Source organism: Leptosomus discolor, chromosome Z (genome assembly GCF_034619465.1).
Source record: "Leptosomus discolor isolate bLepDis1 chromosome Z, bLepDis1.hap2, whole genome shotgun sequence".
Lineage (NCBI taxonomy): Eukaryota > Metazoa > Chordata > Aves > Leptosomiformes > Leptosomidae > Leptosomus > Leptosomus discolor.
The window spans coordinates 77114423-77131506 of NC_141419.1; the positions used below are offsets into that span (position 1 = coordinate 77114423).

The 17084-nt window shown below is 42.2% G+C and overlaps 1 protein-coding gene across 1 annotated transcript; it reads left to right on the top strand.

Moving 5' to 3' along the window:
* Window positions 1-15341, top strand: CZH5orf34 (chromosome Z C5orf34 homolog). The gene is made up of 12 exons (XM_086479744.1): window positions 1-195; window positions 550-639; window positions 4899-5545; window positions 6129-6224; window positions 7467-7590; window positions 8453-8544; window positions 8747-8816; window positions 9121-9291; window positions 10307-10395; window positions 13052-13144; window positions 13908-13948; window positions 14719-15341. Exons 1-12 carry the CDS (start codon window positions 1-3, stop codon window positions 14910-14912), a joined length of 1902 nt encoding a protein of 633 aa, XP_086335870.1. The 3' UTR covers window positions 14913-15341.
* Window positions 15342-17084: the final 1743 nt, after the last annotated feature.

Here is a 17084-nt window from a genome sequence, read left to right on the forward strand (position 1 = left end):
ATGGAGGCGGAAAGGTTGATGGTGCTGTACGGGGACGACTCGGTGGAGGTGCACTACGCGGGGGGTTCCCGCTTGCTGCTGTCTCCTTGCGGCTGCGAGTACCTGTGCGAGGCGGCGCTCCCCGCCGCTGCCCACCCCCTTCAGCCGGCGGAGACCACTCGCCAGCGGGTCGCCTTCGTCGTCAGTGCCCGCAGGGTAGGTGGTGGGCAGGGGTTGCCCGGCCTGGTGGGGAGGGCTGCGCCGCGCCCCGTGTGGCTGTGCCCGCCCTGGGAAGCGGCCGCGGCGGAGAGCGCCGGGACTGCCGCCGAGGAGGACGTGGAGGGCTGCGGCGGAGGGAGGCCCGGCCTGCGCCCTCGGCCCCGCCTGCGCCCTCGGCCCCGCGGCACAGCCGGAACCGCGGTTCCTCTGCGAAAAACGGGGGGATTTCTCAGCCTCCGCTACGGAAAAGAGGAGGATGAAATCGGCTTAAAATTTTATCACCGCATAGAAAAACCTCATGATGTAAGAGGGTTGTGTTGTTTTATTTTGTTTTTCTTCCTGCTTCCATAGGAACAACTGTTACGAGCTCTAGATTTCCGGAACAAGTTTGCTTCTCGCCCGTACTTACCTGCACGTGTTATACCTCCAGAAAGAAAAAAGGTGGGAGTTGCACAGGTGGTGCTTTCACAAAACAAACTTCCCTAGCAGTCTGACAAAGCGGACTTAGGTAGCTTCACATGCGTGCATGTGAGTACAGGGCTGGAAGAGCTACGGGGGGCGGTTTGGCTAATGTAGCTGTCACCTTGATTAGAAGACGGCTGTTGTAAATTACAGCTTTAACTGTGACTTAGGCCTCTATGCATATCCTTTGTGACCTACGCTAAGAGTTCGTTTACGCTTAGTAAGACTAAAACCAGGATTTTGTACATATGATAGCTGTTTTATATATCGTTGCTGTTCTGCACTTGAAACCTTTCACGGAAGACTCGGTGAAAGAGGACAGTGTGTTCCAGAGGCTGTCAGGTTTAGAATCCCCTTGTTTCCCCTGTGTAAGCCTGTTACAGGGGCCTGTGAGAGGACTGGGGCAGAGTGTCACTCGGTGGGAATGGCTGCTCCAGATCAGACTGAAGGTCCATCCAGAGACCCCATTTACTGTTTCTGAGAGCTTTACTTTTCATGTACTTTTCATATCCCCACTGAATGCATGCGAGTGTGTGCGCACTGGGGTGGGAGTCTTAAGATGACTGATAAATCAGGCGAGTTTTAAGTTTTAAAACTTCTAGACTGATGCATCACTAGTAACACACTGAATTACATGAATAACATGGAAATGCTCAGTTGCTGGAAATGCTGTCAATGGGTATCCCTACGTACTTAACAGCACTCAGTCCTTCTGTACATACACTGCAGGCTGCAACAGCACAGAGCTGATGCTCTGTCCATAGCACTCGCGGGTAACCCTCCACCCTCCCCCAGGCCAGCATCTTGTTCTTATGGAAGATGGCTGGGTTTCTAGACAACTTCTAACTTCCAGCTTCCTCTGTGGCTACCTGCTTCAGGGTGCTGAGGGATACCTTTCCCAGGCCACAGCAAGTGCCTTATGCTGTTGCTTGGCTCCCCTGCCTTCCCCTGACACCCCAGTTTATCAGCTGCTGCTTTTCTTAAAGACTGTACTTCAGTAATTTACTATCAGTTGATTGTTCTGTCACCTCTGTTTTCAACCAATGCCTGTATTTTGAAGTCCTTTGCTATAACAGACACTTCAGCAGTCTGTTATAATGAGGTAACAGTTACCAGGCTCCAGTTCAAGCAGCATGTTGTCATTACAAGTTGGTAACAAGGGTAATAGGCCAGGCTGGGGCCTTGCACAGTTAGCCTAAGGCATAGTTAGCCTAAGGCCTGTGGCTTGTGACTAGCAGTGACAATCCCTTTACTGGGCCACTGGGTACAAAAGTGCTTCTGCAGTTATACTATATTACTTTGCTTATGCTTGAATTCAAAACAGCCTAGTCCTAGGGTTTGTTTGGGCTCTGTTTTGGCCACACTAACCATCCTCATCTCCAGACAGCTTGGTGAGGGGGATCTTGCCAGTGGTGTGGCCTGTTCAAAACTGCAAATAGTATTCAAAATGCAGGTTAGCTATAAACATATTCAGTGTTACGGTTATATCTTCTGTTTGTTCCTGTTCCTTTCCTGGAATTTTCAGACATTCGAAGACAGCTTAGACTGCTGCTGAACATAAGAATCTGTTTTCATGAGGCTGTCAGTCATAATGCCAAGATCTTCCTGGGTGGTGGTGGTCAGCTAGCTCTTTCATACGTAAAGTTAGGATTGCTTTTCCCCTTTGTGGTGGGTTGACCCTGGGTGGATGCCAAGTGCCCACCAAAGCTGCTCTATCAGTCCCCCTCCTCAGCTGGACGGGGGAGAGAAAAATATAACCACAGGCTCGTGGGTCGAGATAAGGACAGGGAGATCACTCAGCAATTAGTGTCACGGGCAAAACAGACTCAACTTGAGGAAAAAATGTAATTTATTACTAATCAATTCAGAAAGGAGTAACTAGAAATAAAACCAAATCTTAAAACACCTTCCCCCCACTGCTCCCTTCTTTCCCAGGCTTAACTTTTATCCCGATTGCTCTCCCTCCTCCCCCTGAGCGGTGCAGAGGGGGAACAGGGAATGGGGCTTGGGGTCAGTTCATCACTCTATTGTTCCTGCCGCTCCTTCCTCCTCAGGGGGAGGACTCCTCACATGATTCCCGTGCTCCAGTGTGGGGTCCCACTCAGGGGAGACTGTCCCCCATCACTTCTCCAGCAAGAGTCCTTCCCACTAGCTGCAGTCCTTCGTGAACTGCTCCAACGTGGGTCTCCTCCATGGGGTGCAGTCCTTCAGGAACCGACTGCTCCAGTATGGGTCCCCCCACGGGATCACCAGCAGCAAACCTGCTCCAGCGTGGGCTTCTCTCTCTCCACGGGCCACAGGTCCTGCCAGGAGCCTGCTCCGGTGCAGCCTTCCCACAGGGTCACAGCTTCCTTCAGGCATCCACCTACTCCAGCGTGGGGTCCTCCACAGGTTGTAGGCAGTCATCTGCTCCACCATTAACGCCCATGGGCTGCAGGGGGACAGCCTGCCTCACCATGGTCTTCACCACAGGCCGCAGGGGAACCGCTGCTCCGGCGCCTGGAGCATCTTCTCCCCCCACTTCTTCACTGGGCCTGGTGTCTGCAGAAATGTCTCTCACGTGCTCTCACTCCTCTCTCCCACTGCAGTTACTGCTGCCCATAACTTTTCTCTTTCTTAAACACATTATCGCAGAGGCGCTACCACCGACGCTTGGCCAGCGGTGGGTCTATGTTTGAGCCGGCTGGCGTTGGCTGTACCAGACATAGGGGAAGCTTTTAGCAGGTTCTCACAGAAGCCACCCCTGTAACCCCACTGCTACCAAAACCTTGCCACACAAACCCATTACACCCTTTTATATCACATTATGTTTATCTCCACTGAATTTTCATTTGCAGCCTTATTGTCTGGTCCCTTGATTTCTTTTTTTTTTTTAGGATCCTTTTGCAATTCTTCATGGTAAATTTTCATCTTCAGTGCCCTTCACATTTACCACCTACCAACACACTAGTGCTGCCATGTTTCATTTTTATTGGACTCCAGGATTTTCCAGTGCTAAGCCAAAGTATGATGAGGGCTGAAACATATCTGATTAAAGGTCTGTCAAATGAGACAAAGCTGATTAAACTGAGATAAAGCAAATGAGGAGTGTCAATACTCATTTGCTAAGTTTTTTTCACACTTATTTGACAGCATTTGCATTTTTCTGTTTATTTGGGATCCAGAGCTTTACCTGGAGTCTTCAATTGAAAGCAGACTAAGGATATTTTCTGTGTGGTGATCAGGTATAAGGACAATACAAAGGAAAATCTGTAATTTTCAGGCAGAACTTCTACAGGTGGTTAGAAAGGCATTCTCTGTCTTGACAGAATGTTTCTGGTTGCAGAAGGTGATTAGTGCATTTTCTAAACCCTGTCTTCTCTTTGGGCAAACTTTAGTCTGGGATTTGAGGTAGATGCAGTGCTTATTTGGAGTAATTTGTTGAGAATTCGTTTTTCTAGAAGGGGGATCACAATGGCACATGCTGTGAAAATGTTTTTTGTTTGGTTTGAACAAAAGTGCTAAGTGAAGCAGCTACCTGTACTTGAATATCCTGGCAGTAAGATGAGAGTATTCTTTTGAGACTTTCCAAATGTTGTATTGTACAAATCTAAAATCTTTATTATATCTTAAATTCTTCTTCAGAAGCATGTTTTATCCACATCCTAGCAATAGCTGTGTAACTTAATCTGCGGTGCTGCAGGATTTAGTAAGATACCTAGCTGCAAAACAATTTCAGTAAGTTTCCTTTTTGGTAAGAACAGATAAATACATTGCATGCCATTTTACAAGCTTGTTACAATTTTATAAATAAAGAAGAGGTTTCAGAGCATAAGGGGTTTTAATGTACACAACTTTGATGTGGGCTTTCCGTGAAGTCTACTAATAACTGATACGATCAAGATAATTTAGGCTCTCTCTTCAGTGTTTCTTAAGCAGTTGGAAACAGAAATATCTACTGTCTATGGGCAGTTGTGCCTGGTCAGCTGGCCATATACCTTGCTAGTTTATGAATGTATATTAAATTCAAACATTATTGCTAGGCAGAATTCTGTTGGACAGAAGGAAGCAGATGTGAAGGTTAGATATTTTGCTTCCTCTTGAGTTCATGTATGCAAATAAATACAGAGTAAAGTTACTTGCCCTACGTCACCTTGGAGAGGGACTGCATTCATTTAAATGTAAATCCTCCATTGTAATTTCCAGGAAGGAGGTAATTTTTATCTTGCTGCGCATTCCAATCCTTCTTCTTCTGTTAGATTCTTTTCAGTGATATCTTAGAAATTAGATGGCCTGACCCTACTACGGCTGATCTGATAAGATATACAGACAATGGCAGTGTGCGCATCTCGTCAGTAGATGGTTGTGCTCACCTTTACCTGTCAGAATTGCAGCAAGAATTTACAGTGGAATTCTTATGCAAAGTCAGCCAATCATCTGCAGCATCCTTATGCTCCTCTCAAAAGAACAGCAACTATCAAACCGAGCATCAGTATGGCAAGTCAAGTAAAAATTCTATTGCAGAAATGTCATGGAAACAAACTGGAATAGAGAATAAGAAGAATGGACATGGTTGTGCTGAAGGTCAATACAGAGAACCAACCAAACCAGAGGACCAAAAAGGCAGAGACGGAGTCCCTTTGTTCTACGCAAATTACTCTTCTGAATACACATGGGTTACACAGCGTTGGTCTGTTTCCTCCTACCCGGAAGAATGGAAGTACCCTTTGTCATTGGCACTAATGTGCTATAACTTACATACTGTTAAGAATGTAATGAAGACATGTGAGAAAAGCAACCATACGCCTATAGAAGCTGATGTTTTAGTAGACCCCAAAACACATGAACCAGTTTCTCTTTTACCTAAAGCTTTGCCACTCAGCTGCAGAGCCCCACATTTACACAGGTAATTTAAGCTGTTTACTTTGTAGTTGTTAACATATGTTTTACGATTCTGCAATTTGGAACTTCAGCTCTAGCAAAATAACTGAATTTAGCTATAAAAAAATATTTTTTAATTCCTTTTTTTTTTTTAGAAATTTCTTGAAACATGCAATTTGTGAAACCAATGTTCTATATCGTACTATAATGGATATACAGTAATTAGTACAGAGAAAAAAAAATTTTGTTTTCTGACATGCTATATAAATATGTAAATGAAAAAGAATACTGAAAAAAGAACACAGGTTTTGGGTTGGTTTGGGTTGTTTTCATTTTTGAGAAGATAATACTTCTGAGACACGCTAGTGGCATATGCTTTCTGTCAGCACCACTAAAAATAATCAAAAAAAGCTTTGCAGGTTTGATAAAACTAATTTAGTAACTGACATGGCTAACTAAGGAATCAGAGGACTCTGAAAATATGTGGCCTCTTTTCCTTTGGATAGGTGTACACGCATCTCTTCTTGGTGCAGAAACCGTTACCAGCACACAGCTACCCCCACCCCCGACCTTTGGACTCACTGAAGCTTTTACTGTATTTTATACAGGTGGACTTTCTGTGGCTTCTTTCAGAATCAAGATGCTGAAAAGTATTCATGCCCTCAGCTAATTCAAGTTGTATGGTGCCAGGGTGTTATTTATAGGTATGTAAGAAATGATGCATCTCATCTTTGCAAGACTTCATTTGTGTGGGAATTAAGCTTTAAGATGAAATGTCTTACTTTGTCCCTTTCTTGCTCTTTGAGAAATTGTACACAATCTTCATGTAAGAGTCCATTCATTTCTGCTGTTTGTTCATTTGACTTCAGATTTTCTAGTACAGTATATTTCCAGGTCTGAAGGTGAGTATGTCTGAAACAAACAATCTGAAATCATGTTTAAGGCTCTTAAAGAAATTATCTGATTATCTGATTTCTTAAAGGTTTACTGGACAGCTGGAGCTCCCACAGACTTCACTAACAATTCCAGTGCTTGGTTTCTTTGCAAATTACATTACTCTTTTAGATGATGAAGATTTCATGCTTTGGAAATGTTTGTCTTGGTGACCTACATAATTCACATGTTGCGGGCAGCTAAACTGTGGATTTTCCTGGCGAATCACCTTGTCCGTATGGTTTAAAAAAAAAAAAAAAGGCTTTTTTTTTAAATTGCCCTTTCAAATCTGTTATGCAAACTTCAAAAATGCTACTTGCTATCAGCATCTAAAAGTCTTCGATAAAAGCATAGCTGGTCTTCAGAGCTTTGCTCTTCATTTTTCTAAGTGTAATTCCTAAATTTTCATCTCATCAGAACAAAATGTTTAGCGGCTGTTCGGTAGTATTCCTCATTTCTTTGGAAGTATGGTGAGTAGCCATACTTAGTGTTACAAGTCCTATTACCAAAGTCCAGGCATCTAACCACAGAGCTTCAGAATTGGGTCATTAAATGGGTTTTAAGCACCAAGATACCATGTGGTTATGAGAAAAAGACCATTGAACTTGGTGAAAAACACACAGCTGCAGTGGAAATGAAGACCGTCAGGAGTAGTTCAGTCTGGCAGTTCTCTGTGTACACTAGGAAGGTCTGGTCTCCTAAGAAAATTGGATAGTTGGGTTTTGCTTTTTAGAATCACTATATTTTGTGGTCAGTGGAATGAGCAGCTCTTGTGAGATGTTTACCTCCCACCCCCAGTACACACGTGCAAAGAGCCTGGTAATGCTGATCTGGCTTAAAAGAAATAATTGGTACCCTCTGCTGTTTGTGAGAAACAGTAGAAACTTTTTCATGTGAGAATTGTGTTGAAAATATGTTGCTGCTTAGTGCTTTCTTCAAGTGTACTAAATTGTTTGCTTCTGTAGTGACACAGCATTTTAAATACTTGTTAAAAATCTTGTTATTTCTCTTAGATTTATCCATGGCACAACAGACATCATAGAAATTTATCCTGGTGATGACTCATTTTTTAAGTCAGAGGGAGCATTTTTGGGAAACTATTTTGTACATTATGCAATCCAAAAAGAAACAAAAAAGGTATAAAACTATTTTAAAATATGTTCCAAATTTCTTCAAGTTAGCAGTTTAAGGTATTTGGCTATGCAGTCTATAGTGAAGTCCTTGCATTGATAATCACTATAATGACTGAATCAAGCAATCAGTCTTACAAAAATGAGATTATTCCTTCTGTTTCAGAGTGTATTTTTGGAGATTATAGGCACAATAAAGAAAATCTTACTCATTGTAACATTTGTTTCACAAGCTCAAGTATGTACAGCAGTAAGGTTCTACAATAACCATTTCTCACTAATTTAAATGAGAAGTTTAGTCTTCAAAACTAATATATTGATTAGAGTTTAACCTTTATGTTCTTGAAGGTGTTTTGGTTTTTACTGTATGAAGACAGAATTTAGAAGATGAAGGTTCTGTTCTGGCTTTGCCACAGACCAGCTGTTCAGTGCTGGAGAAAGGGGTTTGCCTCTCTGTGTCTGTCTATTAGTTTCCCCAGAGTAGATATCCTCTCAAGTGCTTATGCAGTGCTTTGTATTTTTAAAGCAGAATTAAGGGTCAACTTTGTACCCTTCAAACCTAGCCTTTAACTTGACTCAAATGCAGTTACTCAGTGATGAACTACAGTCTGCTCGCTGATTAAGAGAGCTTTCTGGTCTATACTGAGTGCATGGAAACTGTGAGTGTTTCTTCCCACAGAATTAGGCTTAAAGGACACAACAGCATTTTTTTACTTTTCAAGGAGATAGTTATCTGTGTTCTGGGACAAATTTATATGGGATTATAGTTGCTTTCTGGGACAGAAATTTTGTATCTTCCAAGCTCTTAATACTGTTTTCATACTATAGTGCCTGTGACTAACTCATCTCCTTTCTGCTTTTTACTGCAGAGAGAAGAAAAGATGTATTCGGTAAACAGCCTACCTCCTGATGTACCAGGAAATCCATACTCTATATCCTCCATTATTACTCAGGCAACCAAGTAACTTTACTTCTTTTGTTACATTAATTCTTCTGACTTTGAGAGTATTTAAAATTATACATAATACTTATTATGACATTAAGTATAAAAATTAAAGGAATTTACATTAGCACTGAGGACGTAAAAAATATCTAAACAACTGTTCAGAAAATATAGTTTAGTATGAAATACTTAATATTTTGCTTGGGTTTTTTCTCCTCAGAATACTTCAGTACTGCTACAACACTAAACTATCATTAAGTCATAACTATTATCTCTGCTGCTGGAAAACGGTACGTAGCTGAAGATTTATAAATCTTTCAGTGTTATAAGAGTGATCATACAGGCTACAGGGAATAGGACCTAATCTAGAGGGAAGAACGGTGAATGTATCCTCAAAGATCAGAAGATACATATTTGGGAACCAAAAGCATGCAGTGTAAAGGTATATTTGTGAAGCAGAAAGGAATTGCATGATAGAGCGAGCTGGTTGTAGTCTGGAAAAACAAGTGAATTGAAAATCTGGGAGAGATACAAACAGCTGTAGTCATATAAGTAACCTTTCCTCAAGTTTTTAATGTGTTTGTTTGGTTCTAGGTACCTGAGACAGATGGACGAGAAATGTTGCCAGTTTTGCTGTATGAAAAGGTTATTCCCAGCACAGGAAGACTCGTTGTGTACTCAGATCGTAAAGTCCATGCTGCTTTTTGGGATGGGGTGACCTTGAATATGGTCTGGAATTTCAGCTCTTCCTGTAGTAAGATCCAGGTAACTCATGTGTTAGAGGAATTACTATTCTTAAGGCTCTTCATGAAGAAGTGTTACTAGGAAACACATGAGGAAGCTAAATAAAAGTTTTGATGCCTGTAAAAGTACAAGCCAAAGTCTTCTGAGAGATTCATAACTCACAACAGTTTGCTGCTGTGAGTTGCTCTTGAGCTTGTATAGTAGTCTAAATGAAAATAGGAACTATCCACAAACACTATCGTTAATGTATTGCCAGAATTTTAACCAGAAATGAGGAGGAAGAGTATTTTAGTGAATAACTGATGCCTAAAGAGCCAAATGAAACTTTATACTTTTAAGTCGTCACTCACGTTGATCAAAGAAGGGAATATTTGGCTTTTATTTCAAAATGTCTGTAATTGAGTAAATAGATATTGAAAAATTACTCAGATAAGTAGCCTTGTGTATATGGTATTCCATTTGCATTTTTAAATCTACTTAATATAGAAGTAAAAAGATTATGTTGATTTTTGCAGAATGGTACTACAGAGAAAATTATATGAGTGTGGGCTTCAAGGTTGACTGCTGAGACTTTTGGCTTCTGTGTCTTTTCTTATTACCCTAAGGTGACAAGACACAAAAAAGATGTAAAGTGTCTGAGGATATCTCTGCTATAAACAATATAAATATGGTAGTGTGTCAAAAGATACAGTATAATTTCCTGATGTGAGCTAGCTCCAATCTGTATACTCATGATAAAAGGGAGAAGAACTGAAAATTCTACAGGTTTGGAAACATTTCTACACACTTTTAGAAATAATTTATTCTTGAATAGCACAAAATGAGTGTTGGGGCCATGCCAGGTGTTCTTTTTTTCTTCCCCTTGCATTTATCATAGCAGACTATACCAAATTCTGTCCTCAGCAAAACACAAACTTTTAAGTGTTTGAAGTGGAATGTTCATAGATTATTAATTCTTAAATTGCCATATTATACTTGCTATTTTTTCTTCAGACTGCAGCAGAAAATTAATTCTTGTAATTTTTTTTCTTCTAAGGTAAATGAAGATGTAGGTTGGTGTAAGGTAACTACTCCTGATGGGGTACAGCAGCTAATACAAATAAGTCGTCCTGGAATCTATGAAAGGTATAACTAATTTAAACACTTTAAAGTTAAATATCAAAGAATTCTGTACAAATCATTTTATATGAAGAAATAGTGTTTACTGAAAATATATTGGAGGGGAACCAAACACATAATGATAAAAGCTCCATCTTACGTCTGGCAAAGATTCAGGACCTATATGACTGGGGACCACTGTATGCTTTCAGTCATTTACCAGCAGTCCTGACTAACTGGTGAGGTCCCAATGCACTGGAAGTTGGCAAATGTGATGCCCATCCACAGGAAGGGCCGGAAGGAGGATCTGGGGAACTACAGGCCTGTCAGCCTGACTTTGGTGCCAGGGAAGGTTATAGAGCAGATAATCAGTGAGGGCCATCACATGGCATGTACAGGACAACCAGGTGATTGGGCCCAGTCAGCATGGGTTTATGAAAGGCAGGTCCTGCTTAATGACCCTGATCTCCTCCTATGACAAGGTGACCAGCTTAATGGATGAGGGAGAGGCTGTGGGTGTTGTTTACCTGGACTTCACTAAAGTCTTTGACCCCGTTTCCCACATCATTCTCCTGGAGAAACTGGCTGCTTATGGCTTGGATGGGTGTACCCTTCACTGGGTTAAAATCTGGCTGAATGGCCGGGCCCAAAGAGTGGTGGTGAATGGAGTTCAATCCAGCTGGCGGCCTGTCACAAGCGGTGTTCCCCAGGCCTCAGTACTGGGGCCAGTTCTGTTTAACATCATTATCAATGATCTGGATGAGGGGATTGAGTGCACCCTCAGTAAGTTTGCAGGTGACACTAAACTGGCTGGGAGTGTTGATCTGCTTGAGGGCAAGAAAGGTTCCATAGAAGGATCTGGCCAGGCTGGATCGATGGGCTGAGGCCAATGCTATGAGGTTCAACAAGGCCAAGTGCCGAGTCCTGCACTTGGGTCACAACAGCCCCAGGCAGCGCTACAGGCAGCGCTACAGGCTTGGGGAGGAGTGGCTGGAAAGCTGCCTGGTGGGAAAGGACCTGGGGGTGCTGGTTGACATGAGCCGGCTGAACATGAGCTGGCAGTGTGCTCAGGTGGCCAAGAAGGCCAACAGCATCCTGGCCTGTATCAGCAATAGTGTGGCCAGCAGGAGCAGGGAGGTGATCGTGCCCCTGTACTGGGCACTGGTGAGGCCGCACCTCAAATGCTGTGTGCAGTTTTGGGCCCCTCACTGCAAGAAAGACACTGAGGTGCTGGAGCGTGTCCAGAGAAGAGCAACAAAGCTGGTGAAGGGTCTGGAGAACAGGTCTTATGAGAAGCGGCTGAGGGACCTGGGGTGGTTTAGTCTGGAGAGGAGGAGGCTGAGGGGAGACCTCATCGCTCTCTACAACTGCCTGAAATGAGGTGTCTACGCTTAGCCTGTACCCAGGGCTAAACTGTAACAGTTGCTCTGTCACTTGACAACCCCTCACCAGCCAGGGAGAGGAATCAGGAAAAAGAGCAGACCCGTAGGTAGAAGTGCAACAGATTTCCTGAAGACACCACCACTGCCAGCACAGATATACTCAGCCAAACAAACATGCTGTTGCCTCAGTCGACCAGAGCGCAGTCCTCAGGAGAAGCCAGAGGAGGAGCAGGAGAGACCCCAGCAAGAGCCCCACAGGAGCTCCCCTTCTTCAGCCAACCTTCCCCCTTTATAGTGACCATGACATGATGGTACGGGCTGCCCCTGTAGCTAACTCGGCTCAGCTGCCCTGGCTGACTCAAAGCTGCTAGCAGCCTGCCCAGCATGGCTGGCCTGGGGTTCTGTCCCAGCCAAACCAGGACAGGAGGTTGTAGTGAGGTGGGTCTTGGTCTCTTCTCCCAAGTGACAAGCGATAGGACAGGAGGAAATGGCCTCAAGTTGCACCAGGGGAGGTTTAGGTTGAATATCAGGAAAAATTTCTTCGCTGAAAAGGTTATCAAACACTAGAACAGGCTGCCCAGGGAAGTGGTGGGGTCACTGTCCCTCGAGGTATTTAAAAGATGTGTGGATGTGGCACTTCGGGACATGGTTTAGTGGTGGGCTTGGCAGTGTCAGGTTAACAGTTGGACAATATGATCTTGAAGGTCTTTTCCAACCTAAACAATTCTATGATTCTATGCTGTTATTCCACTACAATTGTTACAGTAATGTCTTTTTAAAGAAAATAACTAGAGCTGCAACTTGGCACTTAAAATCAGTGGATAGGAAAAAAAAAAATAAATCTTTGTCCTACATAGAGCTGGTACATGGAATTGGGTAGAATTTTATCCAATTTTTGCCTTACTACATATATTGACCTCTGCCTACAGACTGCTTTCTCTAATCAGCTTGCTCTAATTACAGCCTCATCATGGGAATCACCAGAGGCTTACTGTGCTGTATTTTAGCAAGCAGATATTCACAAAGAGAAATTAACATTTGTGCACTATTGATTACAACTCATATGGCTTTGTTACAATTTTCTGTGGCTGCATAGTTTTAAATATGAAAGAGGTTCTAGACAAAAAGTAGGAATCAAAAAATGGCAAGGAAACCTAGAGAAAAAGCTAGATTTTGAATCACGGCTTTTTCTTTCAGATCCAGGTGTATTGCTTAATGCCTTCTCTTTTTTTGCTTGAATTGACAGAGTGTATTTCTCCTATAAATAACTACTTTTTTTGTGACTTTTCATGTTAACATAGGTACATCAGAACAGCAGTAGAATGGTGTAGAAGTTTGAGTGAAAGGAAGGAGATTCCTGAATGTACTGCACACTCTGTAACTGAAGAAAATTGGTATTCATCTTTATCCTAAATAACTGACTACAAGTAATGTTGCAAATACACCACAGAAAGACTATAAACTGTGAATTTTATAGACTGCATTTCCTAAGGGCCAAAAATTGAAATTGTGAGTCCATTTATTTTGTGTGGTTTCGTAGTTTTCTTTCAGTGTTTAAAGTGTTAGGTGAGTTCTAGGTGAAGCTTGTTTCATTGCGCTTCTGCCTGCCTTACTTGAAAATCAGAATTACAGTGACTTTGCCAAAGGAGGATTAATGTTACGGAGGTAGTATCTTGCAAGGTGAAAAAGAGAAACTAGACTAAGAAAGGTGTCTTTTAACAGAACAACAAGCAGTTCAAAATAGTGCTTTGAACTGCTAAATGACACATTTATCTCTTGCTAATATATGTGTTCTTTTTAATACATGCTACTGACCATAGGTCTACTGACATCATATACAGACATATTCAGGAATTAAAAATGTGTTAATTGAAATCGATTACACTTGCACTTGTTATTCAGATTATAGCAGATTCAGTAGCTGATGAAATGAAAATTTATCCATACGTACAGCAAAGAGACTATTCTTAGAGCAGAGCCCTGATTTTTGGAAACAAATGATTGACAAATAGCAGCCATTGACTAATGGTACGAAAGATGAAAAGAAAGCTTTTTTTTCACTTGGATTCTGCTCATGTAATTTTCAGTATTGCTGGAAACTTAGTACATTTGAGAAACTTTTATGATACTAAATCACAATTTTATTTTCTTGGACAGGTCTGCTGATGCTGAGCTTGAAAAAATACGGAGATTTAACTGTATCCTTTTGAAAGCTAAAGAATTTTAACTTCTTTATTCTTTTGTTCGTATGTGTATTCAAATGGGCATTTTAGATCATCAAAACCTATCTTGTTCTCACCTTATTTTTACTGCCTTACCCACTTAAAATCACCTTTTTAAGGCATTTTTTTATTTTCTTATTTATTGGGTTTTGTTTCATCATTTATCTTATCCAACCTCTGCATCACAGGACCAGAAACAAAAACAGTGGCAGTGTACAAAACTAAAATAAAAAATCATCAAAAAAGGAAGCCCTTTAATGGGTATTTCGTTAGATTTGCTAACACTCATCTGCTAATCTGTTCTTGAAAGAGGAATGACGCAGTTGCCTCTGGGCTTGTTGGAGTACAATACCTTTCTGTTTATCAGTATTGTTCCATTGTGTTCAGCCCGCTCAAAAAAGTGTGCTGCGCTGCATGTGCTTATTAAAGCCGCTCTGTAATTGTCTTTAAGCCAGTGTTCAGTTTTACTAGTTGGAAAAGTGCATACTGTTAAACTGTGCAGTGTGGCATCAGATAGTTTCCTTTTCAGAGTAACTTTTGTATAAGTTGCACTCTTAGTTAAAGACATTTTCTATAAACATTTAAGACATTTTAAGCAGTATACTCTTTTATTTTTTGGCTTTATGTAATTACCCTGCTATGGAATGTGAGACTTTGCAGTGTAGAATGAGGAATACAAATATGGAGAGGTATTTTTCTCATTAGGAAGAAAAGTTTGATATTTTTTCTTAACAAAATAACACCAGTTTTACTTGGTAATAGCAATGTTCCGGAAAGGACACCTGCTGCAAAAACCAATCCATCTGGTATTACTGTCGGAAACCCAGAAAACAGGAACGAGCTGGAAGAAATCAGTGAAGGGTGCGTCTTGGAGGCTTTGAAAAAAACTTCTAAAGTAATTCAGGATATTGAATCGCTGCTTGCAGCTTCTGGGAAGTAAAGCCTCATAGCATGTGGAGAACTGTGTTCCATATCTTCGTAGGACCTGTCCCAGCTATGTCTGAGACTTTGAGGAATGAAGGCTGAAGGCAGAGTGATAAGTTGCTGTTACTATACCACAGCAGACCAGCAAAATCTATCAGTTGCCATTATAATATATAACATAATCTACAACTGCAGATTATGGACTGGCGAAAAGAACAGGTGAAATAATAGAGCACCGAGTACCTCAGGGCTGACGTGACAGTGCTGCTTTTAAATGTATGAATGTTTGTGTGTATCATTTAATTTTATAGAGGATCATGCAAGCAGCTTAGTTCACTGCTCAAGTAACTAGGGTAGGGACAAGCAGTTTTAACTGTAAAAATCTGCTTTTATTCAGAAGCTTACACCAAGTAGTCCAATATTGAATAAAAAGTTTCCCACACGCTTTCTGCCGTACTGTTTTGTAGTAAATAAATATTTATGTAAAGCACCTTCCAGCCCGTTCTGGTGGCTGGTCGGTCGGTCGGTGGTGCACCGCACCTTCAGCCCTAAAATACCAGCCCTTGGATTCTCTTCCAGCGCTTCATTCAGTCACGTTGCGAATACCCAAACCCTGTTTTTAATATCTCTAGAAAAATTCCTCTCTCAGACCCGAACCCCGTCCCCTCACGCCGCCGGGGCGCGCAGGGGAGGGAGCAGGCCCCTCCCTCCGCCGCCGTCCCAGCGTGCTCCGCGGCCACGCATGCCTGGTACCCCCGCGCCGGCGGGGCTGGGGGCGGGCGGCTGGGCTTCACCTCCTGGGGAGAAGGGGGCGGCGGCCGCACTTCAGGTGGGCGCGGAGGTGCGGTGGGGCGGGCGGGGAGCGGCGGCGGGCGGCTTCCCGCCTCCGCGGGCTGAGGGGGCTGCCGAACGGAGCAGGGGGAAGCCGCCCGCCGCCGCCCGGGCCGGATAGACGCGGAGTTCTCCTCATGGCTCTGGGCTGCCTGCCGCGGGGTTGGGGTTTCGGGGGTCCGTCGGTGAGGGGACCCCGGGGTGTTTACAGTGCAGTGAGTTTTACTGAGAAGAAGCTAAAGCGGGGGAAGACTTGTGGTAGCCGGTCAGATTCCTGTTTTATTAATAAAGGTGCCCATACGTCGTGTAGGGCTTAACATAAGAAACGGTGATGCGGTGCTTTACCTAAAGCCAGGTCTGTCACCTACATGGACGCTCTTGGCTCCGTTTTTGCGCAGGTGACACTACATTTTTATTAATGACTGAGGAGATGGCTGATGAGGGTGTTGAGATAAAGCACACCCTTTCCTCAAGTCATAAAAATTGTTGCTGATCTCTGTAATTCTACGTCTGTCTGCCGCATGCCTGTATCTCCTTCGTTCCTCTCTTTAATTGCACATACAGGTTGTATTTTAATCTTAAATTCGGTTAGCCGAGTGCTCTTGTAGTTTATGAGGGTAATACATAGACTGCTCATCCTTTTTTCTTGCCTTTTTTTTTTTTTTTTCCCCTAGGATGACAAATGATTTTTTGTTCCACTGGATGGTACTGTGGTCTAATTAGTAAATACTTTCAGGATATTTCTTTCAACTCTTTCTTTTAGGTACATCTCCATTCTGAAGTACTCATTTAAGGAGAAGGTGTGTTTTTTGGTGTCTCGGTATCTCTTTTCAAACACTTTTATTTATGGGCCCTGAAATAATTTAATTAAATTCTGATTTTATCGGGGGTTTGTTTGTTTTTCTTAATTTCCTTGTGGTTTTAATTCAATTTTTTGCTCAGCGTCTTGGTAAAATCCTACTGATATCTTGCATGATTTTGGCCTCCTTCCTCTTCGGCCTCCTTCCTCTTCAGCCTCCTTCCATCCTCCAGCCCCAGTAATGCATTATAATTATCTGACCCAAAAATATTTGCATTGTCAGTTCTTCACAGATTGTTTTAGGCTTGAATCTGCTATTCAGTGAGATAATACATTAAAGGTTTGAGCTTGTGTCTTAAATGGTAATTGTACTTCATGGAGTTTTATCATCCAATATAAAATAATACTTAAAAATATTAAATAATTAATATACAATATCAAATAATGTTTTATTGGGAGATTCTAGAATTATAAGGGACTACTGCAATATTTTGACTTTTTCCATAAAGTGCATAATTCTACTAATTTTGTGCATTAAATTGCTGTATGTATTCAGAT

Coding starts and splice junctions, on each gene's coding strand:
- CZH5orf34 (XM_086479744.1), top strand. CDS start 1: ATGGAGGCGGAAAGGTTGATGGTGCTGTACGGGGACGACTCGGTGGAG. Junction 8,545..8,746: donor ATTATTACTCAGGCAACCAA/GTAACTTTACTT, acceptor TTTTCTCCTCAG/AATACTTCAGTACTGCTACA. Junction 9,292..10,306: donor CTTCCTGTAGTAAGATCCAG/GTAACTCATGTG, acceptor TTTTCTTCTAAG/GTAAATGAAGATGTAGGTTG.